Source organism: Xylocopa sonorina, chromosome 12 (assembly GCF_050948175.1).
Source record: "Xylocopa sonorina isolate GNS202 chromosome 12, iyXylSono1_principal, whole genome shotgun sequence".
Classification (NCBI taxonomy): domain Eukaryota; kingdom Metazoa; phylum Arthropoda; class Insecta; order Hymenoptera; family Apidae; genus Xylocopa; species Xylocopa sonorina.
The window spans coordinates 7,405,160-7,433,142 of record NC_135204.1 but is presented as its reverse complement, the minus strand read 5'-3'; the positions used below and the strand labels follow the sequence as shown (position 1 = coordinate 7,433,142).

The window sequence follows — 27,983 nt, the reverse complement described above, 5'->3', positions numbered from 1 at the left end:
CGAAACGCGCTATTCGAAATCACGCGTTCGCGCCAACAACAAACACGTCGCGACGAGTGTTTGTTAAACGCGAGCGCCAAAAACCGAGCGCGACCAACGCGATTTCAAACCGCCAGCCGCCATGACGGGGGACTAAGGGAAACGGGTGCGCGCGCAGCGTCCCACGACTCGTGTCCCAGAAGAGCTCAGTACGCTGGTAACAGGTGGTCCACGTTGATTGGTCGAGCAACGGGACTAGAGAAGGTTCTTGTTCGTGCAGCACGTGCAACCGGTCCGCGCATTTACGCGGAGGACGTGAACGCGCGCGTATCGTTCCGTGTTGCGCCTCGCACGGAAGTCCACTTTACCGATCGAAGGTCATCACGGGGCCTGGTGTCTGACGGCGAGCTTGCCGCGAGCTTACGACCGAGAGCTTCGCTTTCGCGAGCGCGAGACCTTCCCTATTGGTGGGCCGATACGTCCGTAGGTGCACGGGTGTTGGCTATCGATCCCGCTGTCCCGATTTCCCGCATGTTCATTGGCGTCTCGGTTGCTAACAGTGCTTCGTATGGTACAGTGCGGGCTCCGTTCGATCAGTGGTGTACCCCTGCCCGTTAAGCTCTCAAGTTGTTTGTGCAATTTTCCCCACGGTTCCGTTCGAGTGATCTCTCCTGGTACCATCGGGAAACCGCGCTGCGACTATTTCTCCTTGGTAAGCCACCACGTCTTCCTCTACATTTTCCAAGAGCAATTGTCTCTCGCTAGCGCGAGCACACTCGCGGATCGAGTGCACGTGCACGCGCATGCAAGTCGGTCACATTGAGCCGGTGAGCTCCGTTCCATCTGGTGCATTTCGATTGCTTCGAACGAGCGTATTAGCGGTCGAGGGGGGTTGACCCTGTTCGCGATTCATGCGGAAACAACGCGCTCTTTCTCCGCGAATTTTGTTTAGACGCAACGGTACACAGGCGGACCACTTGCCCGCGCGTTCGTACGACCCATCCGCGGTCCCATCTTCACTTAAGGCTCTCGCGTTTGTTCTCCAAATCGCGTTGCGCTTGGAATATCGATTGCGCGGAGCGCGCGTAGGTTCGTGGTTTTTGAAAAATTCCAACCGCGTCGCGGGTGGTTTCGGGGTATCATCGCGTGCGAGGATCGCGGCGTGACACGCAGGTGTTTTGTGGGAATGTGGAACCGACGTTAATGAAGATTACCGGCTGTGGTCTGTGGACGTTCGATGCGGGTAGGGGAGGCGCGTTTCGAACGGTTTTTAAAACGCTCTTCCGCCATTTAAGGGCGTATAACCGGCATCGCGTTAACATAGATAAACGATGATACATGTTTCTTGTTTTTCTTTTTTTTTTTTTTTTTTTAAAGGTTATCGCGACAGTTTCGACGCAATTGCATGGAAACGGTTCGTCGAATTTCTTGCATACATGTATTCCAATGCGTTTCACGAAACGTGACTCATTTCTTGTGTCGTGAATACGAGGTTCGAGATGGCCCTTAGATTAGACACAGACATCGGTTGGATCCCTGTTAAGCGTTAATTAACGTGGTACTCTCTATTGATCTCGTTTGGCAGAGCGTCAATTTAATATCGTTCATTTGCTGCCGCTCGAGTGTAAACACTGTCTGCCCAACGGGAATTAACTTCTGATTTTTACGGACAGTTTCGAGGGCAAATACGAAATTCCAACCGCTGAATTCGTTTTCTAAATAAGAAATTCACGATCCGCTCGCAACCATACATTTTTCGTTATCGAAACGAAACAGAAAATATTCTAGTGACCGTAGAAACTTCGAGCCATTTGGCTGGAACGATAATCAACGATATATCTATGGTTCTACGTGTTCACGTTCCTACAAAAATATTACAGCACGTTATCTCGTTTCTGTTATCGATCGAAGGTGCTTACAAGACACTTGCTAATACGAATTAACGATTTTCATCGAGATATTCCATTCATGTTCGTTGCGAGAGCTTTTCGAATTCTTCAATCATCCCCTTTTTTTTAGGTTTTCTTTTTCTGGAGATACCGGATCAGTTTAATACCACGTAATCACAGCTCGAATCTTTGCTGGCCGCGTGAAAAGTCGGACACGCGGAGGATCGGTTCGAATTCGGCGGGACAAAGATGAAAGAGCTCGAGGAAGAATTGAATATTCCGTTCGGATGTCTGTTTTATGACAATGGATAGTCTCTTTGACGCACATTCGGCAACGTGTTTTCAGGAAGAATAACAGACTCCGTTGGTGTACCCGCAGCTGCTGATAATTGCCAGAATTGTGCAAACATAACGCGCAAACATTAGGCGCTAAACCGTAACGAGCCCTCGCGAGGCATCTGCTCTCTGTGTGGAAATTTTATTTCGCTCGTTTCGAGTTACCTCACGATTTACAACCCTTTCGACGGTCCCGAGAATCGAAATTCTCGCGTCGAATTTATCTTGCAGTCATCCAAGTCGACCGCGTTTTATTTTAGGAATTTCAGGAACAACAAATAGCGTTCGTTGAGCGAGATTCAAGTTTCTTCCTTCGAGGGAACGATGCTTGCGGTTGCAGTTAGCGTCGTTTCCGCTACTTATTTCCGTTTACAAGGACGAGGTATATCTAATTCGATACTTAACGACGTTAATGACCGCAATTAGGAATCTATAATGCGCCAGCCGGCAATTAGTACCGCCGGGGTTAGAAGGCCTATACCTGACCTTACGAATCTGGTTAAAACTGTAATGCAGCTAAATTGTTATGGATACGTCGATGCAAGGAATAAGACGTTGTCATCGTTTAAACGTAAAACCCAGGCTATTCACTCGGAGACTCGTTATGCAAATGACAAATTAATTACCGTGACTCGAACGACTTTGGTCAAGTATATTTAGTTTAATAATATCGAAAAAGAATTCTCACGAGCTTCAGACAAATTGCGGCGACCTTCTCTCTGTTGGAAAATTTTCGAAGAATTTTGTTACTATCTTTCGAACACGTGTTACGGGGGCGTGTACGTTTTCTAACTCGTTCGATTCACCCTCGCGAGAACTCTACACACGCTCGACTAATGGAGACGGATCCATTGATCTTGTTAGAACGCGCGACAAGCTGCGTGCAGTCGTTGCATCCGTGTGTCCGAACGTGCAACAACAGAAGGTATTAAATGCCAAAGTGCACGCTTGTAACTCTACGATTCCACATTCTACTGGTTCTTCCATCCACGCAACAACCACGAACAATCGTTCACTCCATTACCTTTTTCGTACCTCAAAATAAAATTTCTCTCTCAACTGCTAAATTCATCTTTACAATCCTCCACAAAACTGAGAGCCCATACTCGCAGTGGGCGTCCTGAGATCATTGCTCACAACTTGGTATCCTCGAAACGTCACTCGTTCGGTCAGAAAACCCACAGAACGGAACCCTTTTCCTTTGGAGAATCCCAAGTTGTTGACGCACCGCGTATTAAGCCGTGTTTGCGCTCGTGGACCTGCCTGTAAACGTACTGCATCGATGACAAACCTTCGCAAACATCGCCTCCCGCATCTTTCGCTCTGAACTGACCGTCAGCAAACGGTGTACCGGATACTGGTCTCGAGGCGAGTCCACGGGGTCGATAAATATACAGGCGTTCTTACACGTGGTGACCAGCTTTAATCGAGCACGTGGGAGCTAATCGGTCGTGAAACCTCGCGTCGACCTTTCAACTGATTCGGATACTGGTTTTGCCTTTAGAAAACGTGTCGGTTCGCCGTGTATCCTTGGGAGACAATGGATCCTCGAGGATAGATCGTGGCCGCGTTCTCCAGACGGTGCACGGCCTCCATGGGCAGACGGTGCGACGCACGATCGACTACGATTGACAACGGTACGGCACTAGGAACGATCGAGGAAGCATAGGATCATGGAATTCTACGACGTGGGAAGCAGCGACCTTAGGGAACTGTGGGAGTCGTATCTCTCCGAGCCGGTGAGTGTACACAGCATCTGCTTTTACGCTTCTTCGCTTTGATACCCGTGATTGTTGCTGGCACGTTCACGTGTACAGTGCCTGGCGAAAGTAGTAGACCGCACGGATCCGCTATTTTTACCCGGTAAAATATACAATTTCTCTGTACGCGTGTGTACAGGTTCTCGATTAGACGACGCGACAGTTTCGGAGCTATCTAAATAATATTTATTAGAAACGAGTGAAATTTTTTTTACGTAGACACCTATTTAAATTTGTTATCTCTGTGCAAGGTTTTTATGGACGCGATTAAATTTTACTGTGACTTTTATAGAGTGCGGTGACTAGTATATGTTCAATTTTTCTTTTTTTTTTCCGGTGAAAATCATTTAACGACCGTTACGAAAGTTATCTAAAATTCCGCTAGCTACGAATGTCCGTTTAAGCGTGTTAAAGATTACGAATGCAAGAATTCCGTGGCACTTTCGTGCGCCACTGTACGCGCGTGTTGCGCACCAAACTGGACGTAGTCTGTTTCTCTCACGTGTTCCATTCCGCGGCGGCACGAGAAAGCGCTCGTTTTCGATCGTCGAACGAAACGAAAGGAAACGAGACGCGCCGCGGAAAGAGAGGAAAAAAAAGGAAAGAAAAGGGGGGAAAAAATGGTCAGAACGCGAGTATCTCGCGCGTTTCTGCTTCCTGCGTCCGCGAACCGATCCCATTGTCGATGCTTGTTAACGTGTAATTAGTTTGCTCTGGTTCCTGGAGATGAACGATAGAGATTGCGCGGAAGCGTTTCGCTTCTTACCGCCTTCTGGGCTCCCTGAAGGCGTTAGGAACTGTTTTCGGTATTGACTCGTCCAGTGTAATGGATTTTACCGAGAGAGAAATTGTTTGGTCTAGTTTTCTTGTTTGTTGTGGAAATTGAAGTCATTACCGTTAGTGCCTCGATGGAGATTAATGGGAACGCGGACTGGACGATTCAACAATTTTACTGGAGCAGCAGGTTTCGGTTCAGGCTTTCTCTCTTGCCTGGTAAATGAATCTGGTTCTCTCCAGTCTTGTACGCGGCTTTTTCAATCCTTTAATTCAAGATTTTTTCAATCCTCGAATACTGGGTTTCTTTATTTTAGGGTTCTTCGAATCCATAGTTCCTGGATTTCTGAATTCTTGAGTTTCTAGACTTCAAAGTTTTGCTCTATTAAAATTCTTTAGTTCTAGAGTTACTGTGTTCTAGGCTTCTTGAATTCTGGTACCTAAGGAGTCCTTGCATTCTAAAATTCCTAAACTCTAGAACTGCTGAGTCGCTGAGCTCTAGAATTCTCGAGTCCTCGGGTTCTCTGGTTACAACGCGTTTGATGTCCCTGGATTTCTAAGTTCCTCGTTTCTGCGTTTCAATTTTCCCGCACCGTCGACTCTTCAAACTGTCCCCGCTCGAACGGCGAGCAAAAAAGAAGCCACTATTCAAATGGATTGGCATTAACGAGCGAATTCCCGCGAATCGGTCGCAACTCTTTCAACACGCCTCAATACGGACATCGAGCACGCGAACCTCGCAACTGTTTAACCTCTTAATTAATTTATCACCGGCATTTTTCCTCCTGAAACGGCGCTTACGTAATTATAGTGGGATATCTCGCAATTAGTTTACGAAACGCAAGCGGCCGCGTACACGTGGAGAAAAAGAGGAGCCGTTCCATTACGGTTCAGTTGCTTTTCACAGACATAATGAAACGAATGTTCCTACCGAGTCTCCACCGAAGTAAGTAGGTATTCATCGGCTATAATACCGTTCAACGGGAGATGTTTAGTGTTCGAATGTAAAACGCGGCGCGCATTAGTGTCAGTTTATTCACCTGTATAAACAGCTTGTCGCTGCCGCATTTGCATATTACACCGTTCCACGAAATAAGAAAATTATGATAACGTTTCCCACTTTCAGGAATTTTTACGTACACACAGATTTCATTTTAAACCTGAAATCTTACAACGAACATTTGTAACCCCAGAAATTTTATGCTAATCAATGTCCTGCAGGTTTTCACTCGTTTTTCTATCATTTACCTCTACTTTTATCGTCATCAGATATTTCCCCAAGTTTCAATCGTTCAAATTTCTCGAAAATTCCCCTTTCACGAATCCAACGATAACTCATCGAGCGACCACGCAGTCGTTCAAATACGACGAAAATCCCGCAGATCGAAGACGGAGGACGTTGGACCGTCGATATTTGCGCGCGTTTATTTGCCCGTCGCGATTCACCCCGATTCGCGCGGTTACGTCATTCGTGTCGTGTTTACGGCCATATTAGTCACAGGCCGCTCTCTCGACGCCACCCTCGCCCCTGTCATCCAAGTCGATAATCGCGTCACCCTTCGCTAATTACTGTCACGCGGGCCCCGCTTGGAATTCCTCCTCTTATCGAATATTCATCGCATAATTTCCTTACCACTTGACCCGTCGCGCGGTGTGTTCCCCCTTTACGACGCTTCCTTATGGCTCGCGTTACTTCCACCGTGGAATCTTTATTGACACTTCAGTTTTCGCGCACGAAATTATGGCAGCTACGTTTCGCGATACGCGGAAATTTGATAAAAATTTTTTTCAATAAAATTTCGCGGTTTTATCTGGGCCTCGCGTGGAGCAGCCACTCGCAACATCTCGCTAGAGCGACGACGCTTCGATGCCATTCAGCGACGCGCCAGCTTAAAGCCATTTCAGAGATCCGTGCTGGATCTCCGCACGAAGAGCCATACCAGAACGCCTCCCACTCTTTTATAGCCAACCTTCTGTCCTGCTCGCTTGTGTATCCTTCTTACCGTGGGACTGCTCTCTCGCGTAGTATGCCCATGCCTAATGTAAAGTCTAGAGGCCTGCATACATTGTAGACGTTCCCCGCAGCGATCACCGTTAAGTTTAACGACTCCGCTCGCTGGAAAGTGTATACCCGCCTTTACAATACCGTCCGAGAGATGACGTAATTGAGTAAAAGGGGATTGACCCCCTCCCCCCAAATATGACGAGCCATCGTCGAGGCACAGATTGCCTTTCAGTTTCTATTACGAACAGGGACAGGGATTTTGCTCGATTTTTACATTTCCTTATCTCTCGATTCAAAGGAACGAAGGGGTTTACGCGTGCATATATATTTTTTTTTAACAGCTGATCGAATGGCTAACTCGACGGTTGGAACAGCTTGGAAATTTCGATCGAAACGTATAAATTTTAGGCTGGATAGAAACTGTGGCTCAGCCTGCGAGCAATTCGGAAATTTGCATATCTGCGTCAATCGTTTTGCATGAATTATTTAGCGCCACATTTTGCCTACGATCTACCGCGCAGGCGTGGTATCGGTTTCGTAGGCTCGAGGCTACGAGTCGAGAAAAAAAATTTGTTCAAACGTAAACATGCTTGAATATCGGAGTCACTAATGACAATGGGAATGTTAATGTCTCTTGGCGCGTTGCCTTGATTAAATTGACATCCGAACGATCTTTCTTGTTACAAACTATTTCAATTATTCGCGTTATAGATCGTTTTCTCTTAGCGAAGATAAAACTGTTCGATCAGTCTGGGTGCTTCACTCGAATGGTTCGTACACAGCAGCTCGGTTACCTCATAGAAATCGAATGGCACTCAGGTGCTCCTCCGACGCTACACTCGTTTTACTTCCCATCGATGATTAGCGTGCGTGCTCGAAACGAGTGCCTGTATTCTCTCTAAACTCGTAAAAAGAGACGGCAAAAACAGCTGCTCGCTCGCCAAAGGAAACAGTGGAAAGCTATTTTTAATACTCCTCCTATTAAAGAACTTCTTTGAATTTTAATTACCTCCTTTCAGCGTGGCATAACACGCTCCGTTCTCCGCAGCCTCTCCGGTACAGAACAAATCGCGTCATACCGTTCCGCGAAACGCGAGAAGAAAATCATTATCCGAACGGAAAGTCGTGACTAATTTATCAGCGGTGTTCATAGCTAGAAAAGGTTTCTTTCGGACAGAACCGTCGTTATTTAGCTAGCTGCGCTATTCCTGGAACTGGTAACAAGCGAAACGATGAATCTTTACGGATTCATTCGTTGGAGGACGATCGATTTGTCGCGGTAGAGACGAAGAACCTTCTTCAACCCCTCTTGAAGAGCCCATTGGGGCCGCGAAATCGTCTCGATTCGTTTCTTTTTTACTCCACCGTCACGAAGTTTCCTGATTACGCTATTTTTAACGCGATCGTTATGCAAGCCGCTCGTCTGTGACGATTTAAAACGATGTGGGACGTATCGCATGTACCAAATTACTGTAAAACTAGGGTACGAGTCGCCAAGGACTCGGATCGCGCGATCTGAAGCAATGGCGACAACAAAGCGACTTGTCTGACGCCATCTATGCTCGCGTGGAACATCTGTTCCACCTTGGCGCCATAATTTTCCAAGAAACGATTCAAATCGATAATTAAAGCCTCGTTACAAAAAACTTCCACAGAAGTTCCATTCGTTTTCTCTTCAGATTAAATTCTATAATCTCGCGCAGCAAGCTGGAGACGCCTTCGAGTCGCTGAAACTTTGGTCCTCATTCAACCATCGTTGTTTAATTATCTAATCTAATTAGGCTGGCGTACGAGAGTCGCGTCAGCGGTAACCACCACGTGGAATGCCGTGGTTCGCTGGCTTTTTCGTGCAAAAACCGGAAGCGGCCGTGCTCAGAGTTCACCAGCGGAAACACGTAGCCGAGGCAACGCTCGTCGTACCTGGCGCGCGACGATGTCCATCGCAAGCAAACCTCTTTCGAGCTTCGTCTCGCGTACTTTCGTCCAACTTATCCGCTCCTCGAGAGAAAGAGAGTGTTTAGTAACGCGCAAAAATACACCAGCGAATTCTGATAACGTAACGCGCTGCGAAACGCTGATAACAACTTTCCTCGTGCGATTTCCCTTCGCGCTTACGTAACCTTAATATTTCAACGAGTCGACGCGTCTCTCGCTCGGTTTCATCACGATGAATCACGGTCCCATTAGTACCGATAAGTGCCAGAAATATTTATTGTCCTGCCGCTTATTTGTTTAGGCCATCCGTGTTTCAAAGCCTCGTTCACGCTCGCGTGAGATGTTTGCTCGCGCGACACGCTGGTTAGGAAATTAGCGCGGATAAAGAGGATTATCTGGGAAGATTCTTCGACGTGAAAATTCAACTTCACTGGATACATGGTTTATATATATATATATATATGTTTACATAATCGTTAGTGTAATTGTAGTAATTTATCGTCTAGCGTTTTTCCCCTTTTTTTAGGCTGACTATGATTAATCGTTCGTTTCGAATAACAATGAGTTTCTCGATAATGCCTCGTGGAAGGTATAAATAATATTGTTACGCGCGATATGAGTGGAATTTTAGTTAAAAATTGCGAGATGTTAAGATAATGATTGATCGTACTCTGGTGTATCGCGTATGTATATACATAATATCGAAGTCCAGTGGTGAATGATGCAACGAGCGTGTACTGTGTAACGAGATTAATGAGTTATTGATACGAGGAATCAGTTCACGTGAACCGTATGATTTATATTTGTATCGATTTGTATATCGAATTAGAGAGCAACGATTGAACGCGATGTTTTACGCAGTTTTACGGTCGAAGTTAACCCAATTCGTGGCTACGGAAGTGCCATGCGACCGAAAGAGGAATGGAGGAAGTGTAAATCGTTCGAATGTACTTCCTCGTATCGTTCGTCGCGATAAAACCGCGCATCCCTCGTTCGTTATCGCCTCGTTTATCCAGGCCAGGCATAATTCATGTCCTGCGACCCGTTCCTATCTGAACGTGTCCATTGACAAAAACGTAATTATACAGTTTTGTATGTAACCTTGATCTTTAGCTCGTTGTGCGAAGTAAAATGTCGCGTCGACTGGTTTCTCTAGCGATGCTCATATTTAGAAGCTTGGCGGCGGCGCGCTCGAGGTGTCCTTTCGAAGTGCCATTTTGCTGCGATTTCGGAGGAGGCTATCGAATTCGAGATTCACGATCTTAGATTCCAGTTTGTTCAAAGTAACGTGTGAAAATTTAAGGGTTTAGAAATTTCGAGATTTGAAGCTTTGAAATTCTGAACACTTTAAAATTGGGAGATCTAAGAATTTGGTTGCTTGAAATTCTGAAAATACGAGAATATGGTAATTTCAGATTCTGAAACTCTGGAAATTCGATGATCGTTGAGCTCGAACGTTTCTTCTCGTATCGAATTAGAGAGCAACAATTAAACGCAATTCGTTCCACTGTAGGCGGAGAAAAATCGAGGTATGGAAAGGATTAACTTTCGCGAATTTTACCATAAATGAATCACGATCAATTTCGCCTGAAAATATTTAAACCGGCGCGGTTGAACCGTGCCAGACGATTTTCTCCGGTTTTATCCAGCCGAGTCACGCGGCGAAAAGTGTATAGCCCCGGTTCGTTCAGCGGTAGCGTGTTCATTCAGCATTCCCGTCGGCCGTACGCGCGTTTTTTACGCTCGTCTCGCTTCCTTGATCGCTGTCACGCATCAGTACAGGCCGTAGGAACAAATTGGAAAGGATGAAGGTTGTTCGCGATGAGTTCACCGTACCGTGGCCCCCGATGTCCGCTCCCTGCCTTTTCCAGGACCGACTCGTCCCGCATCGGCTTTTTCCTCGAAAGTCGCACAGCCAGCGTTTCACGTCCGCGACACATTTTTCCCAGCCGCTGTCGCGTTTCTCCCTTTCGAAAGCGGAAAAATTCATCGCTCCTTCGGTTTCGTTCGTCGACTCTGTCGACTTTATCTGACAAATTGAACCTGTAAGCGATGGAAATTCTGCTAACTTGAAAATCTGAAGCATAAAGAATCTTTCGAATTTAAAAATTGAAGGTATGGGGATTGGGATTATTGCAAGCGTGAAAATTGAAAACGAGAAGAATGGAAATTTTGTAAATTTAAAAATCTAATGAGCTGTAAGCGATGGAAATTCTGTAAACTTCTGAAACCCTAAACCATGAAGAATCCTCGAATTAAAAAATTAAAGATATGTAGATTGGAAATATTGCAAGCTTAAGAATTTGTTAAGATATCAGAATTTGTTTAGCAACCTTTTCTTTATTTTCTCGTACGATTTTGTCCATCAACGACAACACTGAAAGTATAATTTTTCAGAAACGGTTCACCGTTATTGGCGTGATAGCTAGTCACAAATGCTTTCGCAAGGACGCGAAGATAACTGTGCCTTGTCTGTACAGATAACTGTCGCTTGTGCGCGAAAACGTTCGCAGCTCTATCGTTTTTTCCAGCCGGAGGCTATGACATTGCCTGCCGCTACGAATTATCCTATAGACGGAGCCGTAAAACAGATTTAGTTTTCAAAGGAGGAATAACTGGACGTTATCATTCTCGAGATCTCTCGTTCCCGTTCAATTTACTGGCACGACGATCAAACCGCTCGTTTGATCGGTCGTTCTGCTCATTTTCATAATAAACGTTTCAATTAAAAAGTTGTTGACTTTTCGCTATGAACACCTGTTGCCTTCCACGTTCTCAATGGCCACGTATCTGTGCCTTTTTTTTTATTGAATCGCACGCAACATTTCAACATTTTCTGTAACTCTGAGCTTGCAGGCTTCGAAATTTAGAGCTGACAAGTTCAGAGCTAATTCGAGGCTAAGTTAGAATCAATCCAGAGCAAAATTAGAGCTAATTCAGAGCTAAGCTCTTAAAGTTGGACCATTTGGAAATGGCAAGCTCGAAGAGGATTGGTACTTCAGGGATTGCGAGATCGACAATTGACGGATTTCATGAACGACCAGCGCGTTATCACAGCGCGACGATACTTCTGTTCATCGTGACTGTTCACAATTTCGAAACGCGTGGGCGATTTAATTCAATAGAGGCGCTTCCTCTCCTACGACCACGGTATTTTCCTCTGTTGTTCATTTTTTATCAGCCATTGTTGAAGCACTATCGGAGGAAACAGATAAAACAATCTACGATTACTCGTACACTACATAAAGGGTCGTCACACGTTTCACTGGCTGGAAAAATGTTTCACGAAACCCGTTGAACGAGGCTACCAAACTTTCGACATTTCTCGTTAAACGCTGAATTCGATTCGAGGCCGATCAGAAACTTTTTTGAAAATACAAGTCAGCGGTAGAAAACACTCGCGACGTGTATGGAGCGAAAAGAAAGGTCCGTCGAAAGGCCTGTGGAAGAACCAATGGTAAACTCTACTTTCACGCTTTTCACTTCGAAATTACCATGATAAATAACCAGCTCGATTCCATTAAAATGTCCTCTCGTGAACGATACGAGCCTCTTGCGAAATTTCAATCTCACCTGGATTGACAGAGCGCCGTCGAAGAGCTGTCTCCGCTTTTATCTTAATACAGATAAAACCATGCTTCAATCGTTTCGTGTTCGTTCAAATAACGTCCGCGTTGTTGTCCTGGAACATTTTCCAAAATAAAAAACCTAACGTATACAAATCGTTTCGATAAAAGAATTTATTTCTCGACCAACGAATCGATCGAAGCAACGCGAATAATTTGACAAAGCAAACTAAGAGAAAGTCGGTGTTCTCTCGAGTTGAGTCATCTGACGTGCTCCACTAATTCGAGTCAGAGCCGTCGAACGATCAGCGGATGTCTTCTTTGTCCGCGATAATCTCGCGGTTCGATGCATCGATCCGAGTAAACGTCCTTCTGGAATTAGTTAGAGAGTCAGTTATAGAGGCAACGATAGATCACGCGATTTGTCAAATCCAAACTGCGGCTGTAGCGTCAAGGATGGCTGTGATCGGTATTTTTAGGCTGCTCTAACGTCGACTCGAATCGTGCCATTGATCTCAGATACGTAATCGACGACGACACAGTCGATACATTATCGAGCAGAAAGGCTTGATGAAAGGCAGGACAATGCTTACGATATTTCTCAGTAACTTTGCAAATGTTGGCACACGTTGCTGTTTACGAAACTAGAAGTTGATACAGTTATTATCAGCTGCAGTGACGCCGTAGTCACTTGCGCTATAACATTATTACTCTAATTATAGTAGCGTGTAGAAAAAGATTGCTATACAAATTTAGAGCTGCTATATTGCCATAGTCTCATTAGCAAAATCCTATACCTTAGTTATTACGTTATCTGCACTCTAAGTCTAGCATCCACAACAGCGATACAGGAGAACACTCCTGCTATATTTCGAAGCTCGTTGCTATAGAACAACGATAAAGTTACAACTCTACCAACTCAGAACGCCTCGCAATAAACAAACATGCCGTTTCTCGGTCCCAAAAACTTTCCAACGATACACGTTGATTGTCTGCTCGCTTATCACCGCGATTCGCGGACGTAACAACTGATAGCATCGGCTCGATTAAGCCTGAGTCGCGTAACGTACAGGCGCGTTCAAGTCGCGAACCTGGCGTTCGTGGAAGTAAAAGGGTCGACGGCAGGGAAAACGGAAAAGTCGAGCGGCGACGACGACGGAGGACCGATAAAAACGCGGTTATCGGAGCCACGTAGTAATTTCACGTCCGCTTTATCGCGGCTCGTACCTGTGCACCGTTCGTTGCTCACGTTCCTCTTTTTTTTTTTTTTTTTTTTTACGCGTCCGATAAACATGCCTCACCTTTGAAAAGGAGAGACGGAAAAAAGGGGAACGCGAGGCGTCGCGGGGGGAAGAAAAAGAGTGATCGACCCAGTTCGTTCTTTTTTCTCGTCGCGCTCGTTTGAGGAGGAATTGCCTCTTCGAGGAAAATCGTCGACGTGATCGACACGCATTTTTCTTGGTAGGACGTTCGTCTCGTATCGAGATCACGATTTTTAATCGACGATGCAGCGGTGGAAAGAAATTTGTTTTCCTCTTTTTTAAATCACGTGCACATTTATGGCCTATTAGCAATCGTATCGCGTTATCATACTGCAATTACATACCTGCATAAGTGACACGTAATTGAGTGTGGTTATGCATATAGGATACGTGTTTGTATATCATATTTTGTAAATAACTTTTTTCTTAGAATTCTCCACGCGATGGAATGTAGGTTTTAGAGATATTTCAGTTTAATTGCGAATTATTCATACCATGTAATCGTTATCTCACTGAGAATCGTCATCTAGAGAGAGCGTGGTTCACCATAATGGCGGCTGATAACGTCACGACGCTTCTAACGAGAATTTTCGTGCTTCCACTTCGATCGTAATCGCAATCGTTCCGAGTAATTCAGAAATTTGTCTTAACTCTGGCGAGGTATCGTTCGAAATATTTTTGATAAAAAAAAGAACGATAAACCATGGACAGCTCGTCGAATAGTTTCTTAAAATCGCGCTCGAGTTATCTGCGGAGCGCGAATGCGTTTCCAGATAAATTTTACAGCTTGTACAGCCGCGGCTTATCAGGCGTCGCGCGCTCGAACATAAATAATTTCGCTTGATTCGTTTCGATGTTACGAGCCATTTCATACCAGCACTATCGGCTAGGCGAGTGCCATTTATTTTTGCGACTGATAGTTCCTTTAATCTGTTATTCCTTGTCGATTTACGTGGCTCGCGAGCGGCCTGGAAGTCGAAGGCCGCGACACTTGCAGTAAATTAAAAAAAAAAAAAAAAAAAGTAGAAGAACGATTACAGTGCACGTGTAACAATTATTTCGTAGGAAAAGAAAATTTGTAATTATTACTTTGTAAACGTAAATCGATGTACTAAATGATTACGATCTTCTGCTTGTTAATGATGAAATTCTTGGTTATCGACGATCGAATTTTTTTGATTACTTGTAACCAGTATTGATAAGAGAAATTTATTGGTACCCGATGATCTATATCAATGAAGAACATTTCGATAATCGATCTCCATACAGAGATCCACGGTGGACAAGTATTTTAATTGCTTTTCAGTGATCTGTGCCATTTACTTAAATAAATAAATATGGTAAAAACGATATAAAAGAAATTGCATTATTAATAGTGTAATAGCAAAATTGAATTCTTACGTTACATACAGGTTATCGTTAACCAAAAAAATTATCCCAGCCGATAATGATAACCATTATCAGTAATTTCATAATAAATCGTAATCACTCGTATCAATAGTTTATAATTAAAACTTAAAAACTGTATTTTTCTCACGTTAAACGATCGAGTAAAAACGTATCATCATTGACTTCCACTTACGGGAACGCGAAACGAACGTTTGGAAAAAGAAGACGAAAAGTGATCGACTCTTGAATCCTTATCGCTCAAGAAACTTTGACGCTCGTCTCGCGTAGCAATAATTGCTCGCTCGATTCTCTCGAAGCCGTTCGCCTACTAGTTTTATTTTCGCGAATATCTCCGGCGTTCCCAATAATTCTAATTTTAGCGTCATGACAGATAAAAGCGCGCGCGTTCGCGCGTATGCAAATTTAATTAACCGCATCGGGTGACTCCAACGAAATTCAGTTAGCAACACTTAACAGGATTTGGACGCGTCGAATAGCCAGAGAAATAAAAAAGAGAAAAAGAAAAGAAGCATCGTCGAATCTCGCTTCGAGGCGATGCAAAAGTTCGCGCTTATCCGCGTGTTCGATCGAGCAATTATTAGAACCGTTCGCTCGTTCAGTCGCAGCAATTAAAAGACCCCTGCACACGCGCGCGCGCGCGCGGTCGTTCGATAACGACGCCTACGAAAGCGGAAGCGGAGGATCGTAATAATCCATTCAAAATGGTAGGACATTTACAAAACCGTGTCGCGCGTCTCCTCGTTTCCTGCGACACGCGACGTTTCGTTCTCCTCATTGTACCGAGAAAATAAAGGGAATCCTTGAGCAAGAATAGATTCCTGGCTCATAATTAGCGACCTGATAAACAAAAATAAAACGCCAGGTTCGCAAACATTGCGCTCGTCGATACGAATCTAGAAAAATAAGAGAAGATTGAATAATAATCACTGTTGCTCGCGTGTATCTTAATGAAAACGCAAGATTGATGTGCCTCTTGCTAAACGAAATAGCGACTGTTATAATCGCCAACGGTGAACAATAGAATCGTTGCTAGTTTATTTGACGATGATTAATCGAAGTGCTCAACAAGAAACGTGGATTAATTTTCAATCTACGAATTCACTCTGAACGAATGCTCAACGTGCAGAATGCAAACTCGAACGTTTGCAATAGACCGTTTGCAACATTTAGGGTTGCAACCCTTGTTTTAAGATAGCCTCTCCTTAAGATTGCAACCTGCCGTAAAAACAGGGCAGTCGACACGATTCGTCGTAAAAGTCGTTTCAGCGGTTCAGTTCGACAGAGTAAATCACCAGTCGCAGCCTGATCGGCTTAGGGGCGTCTTCCTGGAAGGCTCGCGCGTTCTTCGCCAGCGAGCACCGTGTAATATCCCAGCGCGGCGTCCTGCTACCTGTTGAATCGGATTCCCGTCTCGTCTGCTCGCTTGCGGACGGGTCCCGTCGAGGGAAACCGGGGCGTAAATAATTCCTGAAGCTACGTGAGAGCTGGAATGCCGCGACGCGGGGAAACGAGATGGGTCGAGGTCTTCTTTTTTTCTTCTTCTTTTTTGGTTGGATACCTGCCGCAATTCGGTAGGGGGAGAGGTTACGTCGCTGGAGAACCGTTTAGGGATGTTACGAGAGCCAGCGCCATTAGGATGCGCGGCCAGGTACGACGTGATGAGGCGGACGTGTGGACTTTTACCTCTGACCACTTCGACAGCGTCCTTATTTTTTTCCTCCCAATGGTTTTGGGATTTACGAGGCCTCCAAGGAGTGTACTTGCGAATGGCTTCATTCTTTTCTCGGCAGACGTTACTGCGAGACGTTTTTAGGGGTGGTTGTAATTCAATTACATTAGAAAATGGATTTTCTTTATGAATAATCGTAGGGTGACTGAGATTCTTTGGTAAGCGCGTTTCTAATTGGGATTAGGAGGATTTCAAGGAGTTTTCTTGCGAATGGCTTGATTCTTTTCTTGGCAGACGTTATTGCGAGACGTTTTTGGGGGTAGTTGCAGTCCAATTACATTAGAAAATGGATTTTTTGTGGATAATCGTAGGGATCTTCAGATTCTTTGATAAGAATATTTATAAATATTCTTCGTGAGTTTTTTAAGACTTTTTGATATCTCGATGGAACTCTGAATGTTCTAGAACCATTGACAATTTTTTCACGATTTTTTTTCCCCTCGTTAACCAAAAGATGAACGCAAAACTACCAAGTTTATCTTCCATCGAACGACAGCTCTAAATCACCATCGTCCATCGTAAACAAGCATTAAATCCGTTCTATGATGCCTGGCTTCCGGTGTTCCGGACGCGCTACTCCAACGCTCGCTCCTCTTCTCCTCTACTCTGCTCGTTTCTACGGAGTTTCTCGACTTTCCTGGGACACTCGAGAAAATCCACGCCTTGAGCACACACCGTGGTTGCTCGTAGAGGGGATCAGGTTTTGAAATCTAGTCGCTGCTGGCCGCAGAGTTCACCAGCCAACGGGACGAGGGACCCGTCGTCGTCGTCGTCGTCGACGACGATCAAGTCGACGTCGTCATCGTCGTTCGTCCGCGATGGTTACCTACATGGACAACACTGTAGTAAAAGAGAGACGCAGGGGCGAGGTAGGAGGGGAGAGGTGAGTGACGGGACGGTTTGGACGGGACTCGAGGACGTTCACCTTTTTTCGTGACTTCATCGAGGCTGGTACACGCTGGTAAAAGTGACTTCTGCCAACTAGAATCCTATAGGTCGCCGTGCTCCTCTCCTGCCCACTCCAACGGGCAATGGAAACTTTTCGGCGGAGTTACGTATGCGACTGGTCGACTGTCGAACCCTGGTGACAGAGGGCCCTGGAATTTGCTTGTCTTCCGACGATTCCTCGGTGTCTTGGGCGTCGAGGATGTTCGACTGTTCGTATGGGTGTGGTATGGGTGTAGATCGTTGCCTCAGATTGATTCTTGATGAGGAAATTAAATTTTTTCCCCTTTAGAACCAAGTGGAAGGCTCGAGTAGTATTCTGGTTGGCCTCTGCAGATCTAAACGTTTCTAATTTAAAAGACGCTTTGAATAGTTAATCCTGAATTTTAGAGATAGAACAGAGCTTGGAATATTCGTTTCTTCTTGTTCTCCATTGGAGTTGGACGAAGTATTTCATAGATGAGGATGGAATTACTTGGGAATTCAATGGTAGAGCTCGCGTGCGACACTTTGTGCCTGGTCGGAGAATTTATGTAACGCTGAATAATTCGCGCACGCGAGAGGTGTTCGGTTCTTTCATTGCGCGACGAACGGACGCGAACATAATCGAGAGTCGTCAATCAGCCTAATCGAAACGGTTTATTGCAGGGGAATGCATAATCTTCTGTACTGTTCGTTTTTCACCAGCTGCTTTACGTTTCTGTTCGATGTAAACGTGGCTCTGAGAATACTGGACAAATTCTTTGTCTCTTTTCAATCACAGTCACCAGGAATTTTTCAACAGTTTTGTTTCATTTGTCCATTGACCGTGATTTCGACGTCTGGTTTCCTCGCACTTGTGCAGAGTCGAGTTAACAGACCGACCGGCGAACAGAAAGGTCAGTTCTGTCGAATACTCGGCATAACTGCACGCGTTGTTGCCTCCTTCTCCGCGAATTCGCCGCCGTTTTCCTGTTTCTCAACGGGAAATACCAGTTTCTCAAAGCAGCCTCGTTCCAACGCCTGCGTTTCGAGTGTGGCTCGTCGAGATTTTCGCGTTAGCTGCCTCCCTTTTTTTTCGTCTCGCTGCTGTTTTATTTTCAGTCGCACCTTGCGATTACGCGCGTCCAGAGAGACGCCATTGGCGAACGGTTCCGCGAGTTTCCTTGAACTGTGACGCCATTGTGTAATGGCTACGCGCAGAAAAAGTCGACGAAAAAACGGGTCTCGTCCTCATTTCACCGTCAGTTACATTTTAATCGACTCGTTCCAAGCGATCGTTTAATTATACTCTATTAATATTCCTGGAGACTCGTGCAACGCTGTACAATCGATGGGATACCGCATCGTTTCACGAACTCGCGATATCGGCATTCTGATAAACTTTTTTCCCCCCGGCTCTGGTAAATTGTTGTTGCATAATTAAACAGTACGGGGAATACCGTTACGTAACGCTTCTTATTACTTCTATTATTTCCCATCGATTGCGCAATCCATCCGTTCCCCTCCGATTCGCGGTACAGTCCTCGTTCCTGTAAAAAAACGATAAACCGTCGCGAAGCTATTCAAACTTCCCGCGAGAGGCAAAAAAAACGAACGTTCACGAGACAAGCTCGACGAAAACGCTCGTTCGAACGAGGCGCGCCATTCACTTGGTCCCGTTCGCGATATCTCGCGACGCGTCCTCAGCGTCGCTAGACGCGCGGTCGACGGAACAGGTTCATCTCGCGCGAATAAGGTCGTCGAGTGCGAGAGAAAAAAAAAAAAAGAAATATCGAAGACTAAAATTAGAATCGAACGTAACGCAGCAGCCGTCCTCCTGGCGGCTCGTTTCTTTTTCCCTCCATCCACCTCCTCCATCCGATCGCACGCCTCGACGTTGCACATAATTAATGTACACCACGCTCCCGCGAGGAGAGTATCGATCGACGCTCGATGGACACCCACTGGCACAGTGGTTTTCGAGCAACCGTGAACGTGACCCGAGCACCATATCGACTTTTTACAGGGACGAGGGCCCCGTCGATGGGCGAACACGTAACGCGCTATTATTATTGCACGCTGGTGGATCGATGCCTCCGTTAGAAAAAGATAGACGAAGGCTAGAACGTACGCGAGTGTATGCTAAGTACGACGCCCGCGGTTTCGTAATGCCTGAATCACCCGTTGGTATTGTGACTGTAAAAGCGAGCGGTCGAAGTTCGATCACGTTGTTGTTGCTCGTAGCAATAATCGCTGGTGTTTCAATCGCTAGTTCCGTTTTTGATAAGAGAGAATTGTCTTTCCTCCAGTTATCGGGGATAATGTATTCGCGTTCGAAGTGCATTCGATGAGTTTGCAAGTGATTATTCAAGTTTTATGTATCGACGAAACTTGCGATGGTTTTGCTTAATTTTAGAATTCAATTGTGTAAAGGTTTGTCGAGAAATTTTTGTCAATTTCTTACTGTAACGATGCTATAATCATAGTTTTGATGTAATGTTGCTGTAATTGTGATAGAAACGTGACTCTTGTTCGACGGAGTTTTGGCAGTAGCCAGGAGGGAGTCGTTTCACCGTCGAACCGAAGAAAAATGATTTGTCGCAACGTCCGAGCGGAAATTGCCAGTTAGCAACCATAGTTTTCTACGGTTTCGCGGTGGCACTGACATGGACGAGCTGAGCCAGCGAAATAACTATCGGAGAAAATTGCTGCGCTACGACACTGCCGGCTCTTGCACTTCCCGCTTGGCCCCACCGCGAATTAATACCGATGGCGAAACCATCATTCGACGCAACGATTACTTTCTCGAGACGAGCTGAATTCCAGCTGTAGAGCACGTTTCTGCAGACGAACTGGCGGCGATTCAGCGTCCTAAGGACGAGTCCAGGTCGAGGAACGGCGAACGCTCGCCTCGACGCTACTTTCGCGTTACCCTGCCAATGTTACCATGTCACAACGAGACGATTGACACTGGGAATGGACACAGGAAATCACGTGCGCGTTTTGTCATGAAACATTGCGTTTCGAGTGACTTGTAATTGCGTCGATAACAGGTAGACGATAGCAGGCTCGATTATTCGCAGCTGGTTAAATAATAAGTTGATAATCGTAATTGGGCATCGTTCAGCCGTGACTTCTCGATAAGCAGCGCGTCGAGTTTAATTGGCAGCTCGATCGGCTAATGTATTCGTTCCATTAGTTAACATTAACCAAACGCTGATGCTGGGTATAAAGTCGGACTTCCATCTGGTTAGTGAAATATTGCGAATCGAACATGGAAAAGAGCCACTTAAATCGATCAGACTTTCAGTTTAACTGTGCCTCGAGCTTAAGACGACTGCGTCCGCTACACTTTTCGAATTCTCACATACGTGTTACCGTCGACGATCTCTGAACTCGAAATGTCTGCCAAGAACTGCATTGCAACACCATTTTCCTCGAGTAAAGACGAGGCAGCGTCGAGGATGGGCAGAAATGTCGGACGCGCCCTTATCTGGCGGAGGGCTCGATGGAAAATAACCCGTTACCGGGCTGTTTCCGGCGGAAGTGAAACCGTGGAAGGCGCTAGATAAGCGGCGATGCTGCGACTGAAGCATAACGGAAAAACGGACGGTGGTACAAGAAAGAACCAGAGAGAGAAGAGAAAGAGACGGAGACCAGAGGGAGAAAAGGAAGAGTGGTGTCGCGACCTTGGTCTCGAGTTCCGCATTGCTGAAGCGCAACAGATCTCGAGAAACGGAGCCAACTGTTGGACGCGCCAGTCCGCAGTTCGCAACCAGATTGTTTGCTCCAAGATACCTTTTTCGATGGTTGAAGATTGGAGAATTTTAGAGTCCTCGAGAGCATTGCGGAATGTAATGGTGACTCTTAGTGCTTCGAGTTTAGCAGTGTTCTAATTTTTAGGAAGAGCTTTGGGGAATTCGATCAGTTTTAGCTCTGGAATTTGAGAATCTGCTATGTTGAATTTCATTTTAATTTTTAGTGAGTAGAATTGGAGAACTCTGCAATTTCCAGCTCTAAAATTGGAAAACTGTTGAACCTTGAATTCTCAAATTCCAGAAATTTCATAAGCTTCGAAAACACTAACTTTCCACTTCTTTCTCTTCTTGTATCACAAAACTTCAAAAGTACGAAGCTCTCCAACCTCAAACCTGCATACTTTCAAAGTAGCAAACCGCAAATCTCTCAAACTCAACGAATAGAAACCTACTCTCGTTCCTTCCGTTAATTCTTGCCTCGCGAGGAAGCAGTTCCCATTGTCGACTCTCCCATGCGGTGGTAAAAATAATTCGAAAGAAGTGTCGCGCGGTCCCGTGTTGTCGGTTGCTAATTGTCTAGGCCAGTGTAATTGTCTTGGTTCTGGAAAATCACCGGCTTTGTTCTCCCCGTCCGTTAGAGGAACGACCCATAACGAGCTGGAGAAAGAGCAAAACCAGCGACGCGACTGAAATAGCTGATGAAGCCACGGAAGGAGCTTGAATAGAATTACACCGTAGTCACGATTGTCCGAGTGCTCTTTGGCCGAACAGGTTCTGTCGGTTGAATCGCATTCTCAAGAAATATTTCCACTCATTGTGTACAGTTGTTTGCGCGACTATATATAATTTTGAGGCTCGTTTCGTCTCATCGCTTCTTTCTCTCCTCCTCTCTCCTCATTTTCATTTAGAACGAGAGTCACGAGTGAACCAACAGCCTCAGATTTCGCATAGATTATTGGTCAATCTCGTAAATAATAGCAATGGAAATAGACATAAAAATTAGAACCTGGTGCTCGACTGATTTTTGAGCCATCCTGTACGGACGTTCACTTTTAGCGTACATAACAGTTCATTGTATCGACTTTCGAATGGAGACTGAGAATATCCTTCCCCGCGCGGCCATGTAACGTAATCACGTGTAACGGTATCTGCTCAAAACGTATCAAGACTTTCGTAACCGGCTGGCCAAGTATAATAGAAGTTCACCATGGTACGCTGGGGTTATTGGGTTTCACGTTAAACCATTACACGCTCCTGACGATTGTCTTCGACTTAAGGAACTCTGATCCCTGACGATCGTTGCAAACACTTCGTCCAACAATATCGAAAAAAGGAACAGTATTAGAACGTTCGAATTACTACTAGTCTATCCGACTTCACGTGTCGCGGACTACCTTGAGCCACAACCTTGGACCCAACTTTCTCGTTGCTCAATCCCACTGTTATCCAATAAAGGGCAAACATGGACTATCAAAAGTTAGAACAATCGAAAATTAATACAAACATATCCAACTTCACGTGTCGTGGAGTACCTTGAACCACAATTCTAGACCCAACTCGTTGCTCAATCCCGCTGTTACCCAATAAAGGGCAGACGTGGACTATCGAAACCTAGATCAACCGAATACCACGTCTACATCTAATTAAACTTCCCTATAGAAGCTCTTAACTACCTAACCTCCTTTCTAAAACAGGTCTCCACTTCAAGGTACCCTAAGGAACCTTAAAACCTTCACGTAGTTCCAAACAAACGCACACATCCTCCCTGCACCAAGTAAAAACCATCGCGTTTGTATCTGAAAGAGGAGCGCGAGCAAAAAGAGGCAAGAGCCTTGCGCCTTGACCTTGACTCTTGGTTCCGCATTGCTCAGCAGCGAAGGGTGCCCGCGGAAGGGCCGCCAACCGCAGGATCGTTGGAAGGGCGAGAGGGGCCTCTAGCTGGGCTCGACCTTCAACTTAACCGGACCGACTCGCGCGCCCTTCTCCATGGTCGTGGCAAGCGTGACCGCTCGAAGCGCGTACAATTTTAGACGCGGGGTCCTTGACACCTTCTTCGGCACCGAGACAACTGCCAGCAGCCATTGACAGCCACGGGAACGTTGCTCTCCGTCTGTCCATTGATTTGCGCCACGCGGCCAGGCGAACCGTGTCTGTGCCTGGCAACCATGAGGCCAGCGTACGTACGAGATGAGGGACCTTTCTAATGGCCCCATGGGTGGGGGCGATATAGGTGTTGCCCTGCGAACGGATGCCTGGCCTCTTGCGTACCTGGTTTCTCCAGCCCGTTGCGATCATTTTTTTTCACTTCGACTCTTCTGGTTGAACGGGAAGACTCCTTTGAGAGGACGACGCGAGGGTCGATGGACAGTGTCGGTTCATATCGATCGTCAATTGGTTTTTGAACGCTATGAGTTGTGGATTTTTGGGGGAAAATATGTGTTTTCAGAATGATGTAGAATGCAAGGGTTATTTGAATTGTAAATGGACTCTGGACAGGGAGTAATGGTTCGAAGATTGAATAACGTGGAAGGTAGGAAGGTATGAAGATTTTATGGAGGTGTTTTGTTTGCAGGCCTTGGGCCACGACGTCCTGATGGTCAAGGAAGAGGAATGGGGCAACGCGTTGAACGTACGAGACAAATCTTCGTTGGGGGTGGTGTTGAGGGATCGTTTGATGACGGACGCGGCCCTTGGTGGTCCGCGACCGATCAAGTCCGAGCATAATTATAGTCTGCTGGCGTCTAGTCCTCCACCGAGTCCTGCGACACCTGGCGCCAACCCTCACACGCCAAATTCAGGCTCGTCTGCCGACAGGGTTGGTCCTTCCATTTCCAACGCCAGTTCCTCCATTGGTTCTACTAATTTGGACCACCACAAGTCGTTGGATATACGAAGCAGGATCGATGGTGAGTTTGGTACGACTTTTTTAGGTTTTCTTGGTAACCCTGAAACATCAAACTGCGTCAGTCGGATATTGAAAGCGAGTAAGACTATTTTTGAAAAGTAAATTAATTATTCACGAGCAGTTATGCTCTGTTATGTATAGAGTATGTATGTAATGAAAGTAGAAGAGACACTAACAGCTCCAGACGACGTCTCGCGCGATGCTGTGTCAAAAGTACATACCGACTGGATCTGATTACCGTCATCGCGCAATCTGTGTGCTCGTGATCTCATTCCAGACGTTCACACGAGTAATTTCACTCCTCGACGTAGTCGTTCGTGCACGAGGATTTTATTTCCACCGGAGTCGTTTCTCTCTCTCTCTCTCTCTCTCTCTCTCTCTCTCTCTCTCTCTCTCTCACTTCCTTCTGAAAGACAAATAAGAATCGTATCAAAGCAGAGTTGAAATAGAAAGAAACAAAAAAGGAAAGATTCAGAAACGAAGTCATAGTTTTAGAAAAAGGAAAATGAACGGTGATTTTGTATTTTTCCAGATATGGAGGAGGAGTGTTTCCCGGTGATCTCGATGAACACCGCGTCGGGACGCGACGAGCTCTCCTCGTCGTCGACGACGTCGTCTACCTCAACAATTATCCTAAGGAGAAGCAACAATCTAGTACCTGAAGAAGTGGAGTGCGTCGAGATCAAAGGGGAGCCGCTGAGCGCGCCCAGCAGCCCCTCCGAGTCCTGTCAGACGACGATAGTCGACGACAAGAGCACTATAACCATGGTGTTCCCTCAGAGTCTTCATTTCTCGAACAACCACCTGTCGCAGACCAGCGACAGCGAGGAGGACGACGAGGAATATTATCAGGTTGGTACCTCATCCGCTGCCATTTTGGAGAACCTTGTATTTTCACTTAAAACTGAACCAGCTTCACGTCTGAACGTTCATCATTTTCTAGTCATTCACTCGGTACGCGCGTGGAAATGTCTGTTTCATTGGATAAAGCTTGAGATTCTGTCTCAATTAACTATTATCTGAGACGAACAATATTGCGTTTGATATAGAATAGCATGCGTCAGCGGTTTTATAACGAAGCATATTTGACTATTCTAAGATGAAAGTTTCAAAAAACGTAGAAGAGAAATGAAGAAAATGAAGCAACGGTCTTCTTTCTAATTTTCTACGCTTTGAAAAAAATATTTGTTCATCGTTCAGACGATAGTATTTTAAGAGACGAACGAAATTTCGATGTTGCAGAGCATGGAGGTGGAAGAGTACAGCGGGGAGGCGTGCGACGAGAAGCAGGCGGATCTGCACGCGTCGAGACAGGGTCTGCCGCCGACGCCACCGAGCAGCGCGAGTTCCGACAGCGAGGGCACCGCTTCCGCTTCCTGCTCGCCGGAACGGAGAGATTCCCAGAGCTCCGCGCACGCACAGAATCTCAGGGGTCTGCTGACGCCCAGACTTTACGTCACGAACACCACTCACACCACCAGACAGCCCATCCATACACCATTGATTTCCTGTCAACCGGTGAGTCGAGGAAAACAACCGAGTTTTGCTCTAATTTCCCTCTTCTTTCGCGAATTATCTACGCAAATCGTTACTTAAGCTGGTTTTTAATCATATTATTTAGAAAAGATTAACCTTAACAATCTAATTCGAGAGAATGTTTGTAATGTTTGAAAATATGGCGCTATACACAGCGTAACTTGAATACTGCGCAGTAATAGAAATCATTTAGAGCAACAGAACGCGTTAGAGCTTAAGATAGAGTAGAGTCGACTAATGAGATTGTAGAGCTGTCGATATAGAGCGATAGTGCGTCTGGATTTGGTCTCTGTGTAGAGTAATAGAGCAGTAGAATTGTTTTTAAAATAAGATTGCACTAAATGTTAAATTTGTACGGATGTTTGAGATGCAAATTTAAATAGAAGGGAAATGAAATTTGCAGAAAGGGTCGACGGGAGTTCTGACGCTGACGGAAGAGGAAAAGAGGACGCTGATCGCGGAGGGATATCCGGTACCCACGAAACTGCCGTTGACGAAACAGGAAGAGAAATCCCTGAAGAAAGTTCGCAGGAAAATCAAAAACAAGGTAAGTTTCTACTTCAAATCATCCGGTTAGTAATGTCATTTGTGGAACTCGGTTAATGGAAACTTTGAAATATCTGTTGTTGCCAATTCGATTATTCCACGTGGAATAATTTTGTTCTTCGATTTCGTGTGAGATTTTTATGTATTTGCCTTTGGTCTGACGACAATGATTTTATCGCTATTCACTTTCTGACTCTACCGTCTGGCCCACATGTGAGTCATCGCCTAAAAAAGACACTTGAGGATTGTATTCTCGAAAGACTCGCGATATATATTTCTAAATGGCGCTAACAATTTTCAACCTCAAATAAGAATATTTACTATCATTTTTAGTCAAGATATAACTATAAACAATTGCTCAGAAATATAACTTAGGTAAATGAACTGATACACGAACAAAAAGTACCAAAAGTTGCTCTAGAATTTCTAACAAAGTTCATGAAACTTCTCTCGGCTTTAACACACTATAGGATACAATTGAGCCACTCTAAACACGCAAGTTAAACTATGCCAACTTCGTTTCTAGTACCAAACTCCTCAGGTCCAATTAATCAAGTTAATACTCAGTTTCTGAGAAGCTAAAGTAAGTCAACTAGTTCGCCTGAGTATCTTATTTACTGCATATTTTATAGCAAACTATACGATTGATGTCCAACTTGTTCTTAATCAATTAACGAGTGATTCATAATCGATGAAAAATTCGCAGATCATTTTTTTCTCAACGAATACCAACGAAATTAATATCAATTAACAAGTAACGTTCACGTACTGCTATAAACGGTTCAAGCAACCGCCACAAACATTCGCTATCATACCCGGTGCCCCAAGTATTATCGATTCTTCCTGAAGAGCGGATCGATAACGTAATCAACGCCCACGAGGGACGAAACTCGACGCATAATTCGCCTCGTGTTTCAGATATCAGCGCAGGAGTCTCGACGGAAGAAAAAGGAGTACATGGACGGGCTGGAGAGACGCGTGACCACGCTGACAAACGAGAACTCCACCTACAGGGACAGGCTGAGCGCCCTGGAGGAGACGAATCGAGAACTGTTGAAGGAACTCCAACGTCTCCAGGCGCTCCTTCAACGACAGAACTCGTAGACGCGCGCGAGAGGCACGACAAATGATCGAAGACTCGAACGATCGACGCGTTAGAGGCGCACCAATCGCGCTGCTGGTCCAAAGTGGTCCAAAGGACGACTCCTCGCGATGACTGGGGGCCGACTGGGCCTCTCGAGGCCAATCGAGCGCGTTCCTGATCGTCCAGTTACGAATGTTCGTTACCTCGTAGTCTCCATTGACTCGGATTATAGCGGTGACTCACAACTATAGCGCGCATCGATGTAGCAGCCCACGAGATATAGTGGCTCGCGACCAGAGGGTTCTCGAGTGTTCTCGCGTCGCGTTTGGGATGTCTGCGAGCTGCAGACGTGCTCGAAAACGAACAGAGAAGCGTGTTTGGTTCGATAAAGTGAAGAAGAGGAATCGTTCAGAGAAGCAGATACCCAAGTCGTCTTGAAAGGAAGTAACTGAACGAGGCAAGCGTTGGCTGGGTATCAGAAAATCAAGAGCAGGAAAGTTTCGACTTGGTGCAAAAAGTTGACGCGTCCGATGCGGCGATAGAAAGTAACCAACGAGTATTTCATCTGATAAAATCTACGCGACGAGCACACCTGTTGGAGAC

The 27,983-nt window shown here is 45.5% G+C and overlaps 1 protein-coding gene across 1 annotated transcript; it reads left to right on the top strand.

Annotated features, from left to right (window-relative positions):
- The first annotated feature begins 210 nt into the window (after positions 1–210).
- On the top strand, positions 211–27,983 carry Creba (Cyclic-AMP response element binding protein A). The gene is made up of 7 exons (XM_076905527.1): positions 211–691; positions 3,709–3,943; positions 23,882–24,215; positions 24,747–25,066; positions 25,457–25,732; positions 26,154–26,297; positions 27,215–27,983. Exons 2-7 carry the CDS (start codon positions 3,878–3,880, stop codon positions 27,398–27,400), a joined length of 1,326 nt encoding a protein of 441 aa, XP_076761642.1. The 5' UTR covers positions 211–691; positions 3,709–3,877; the 3' UTR covers positions 27,401–27,983.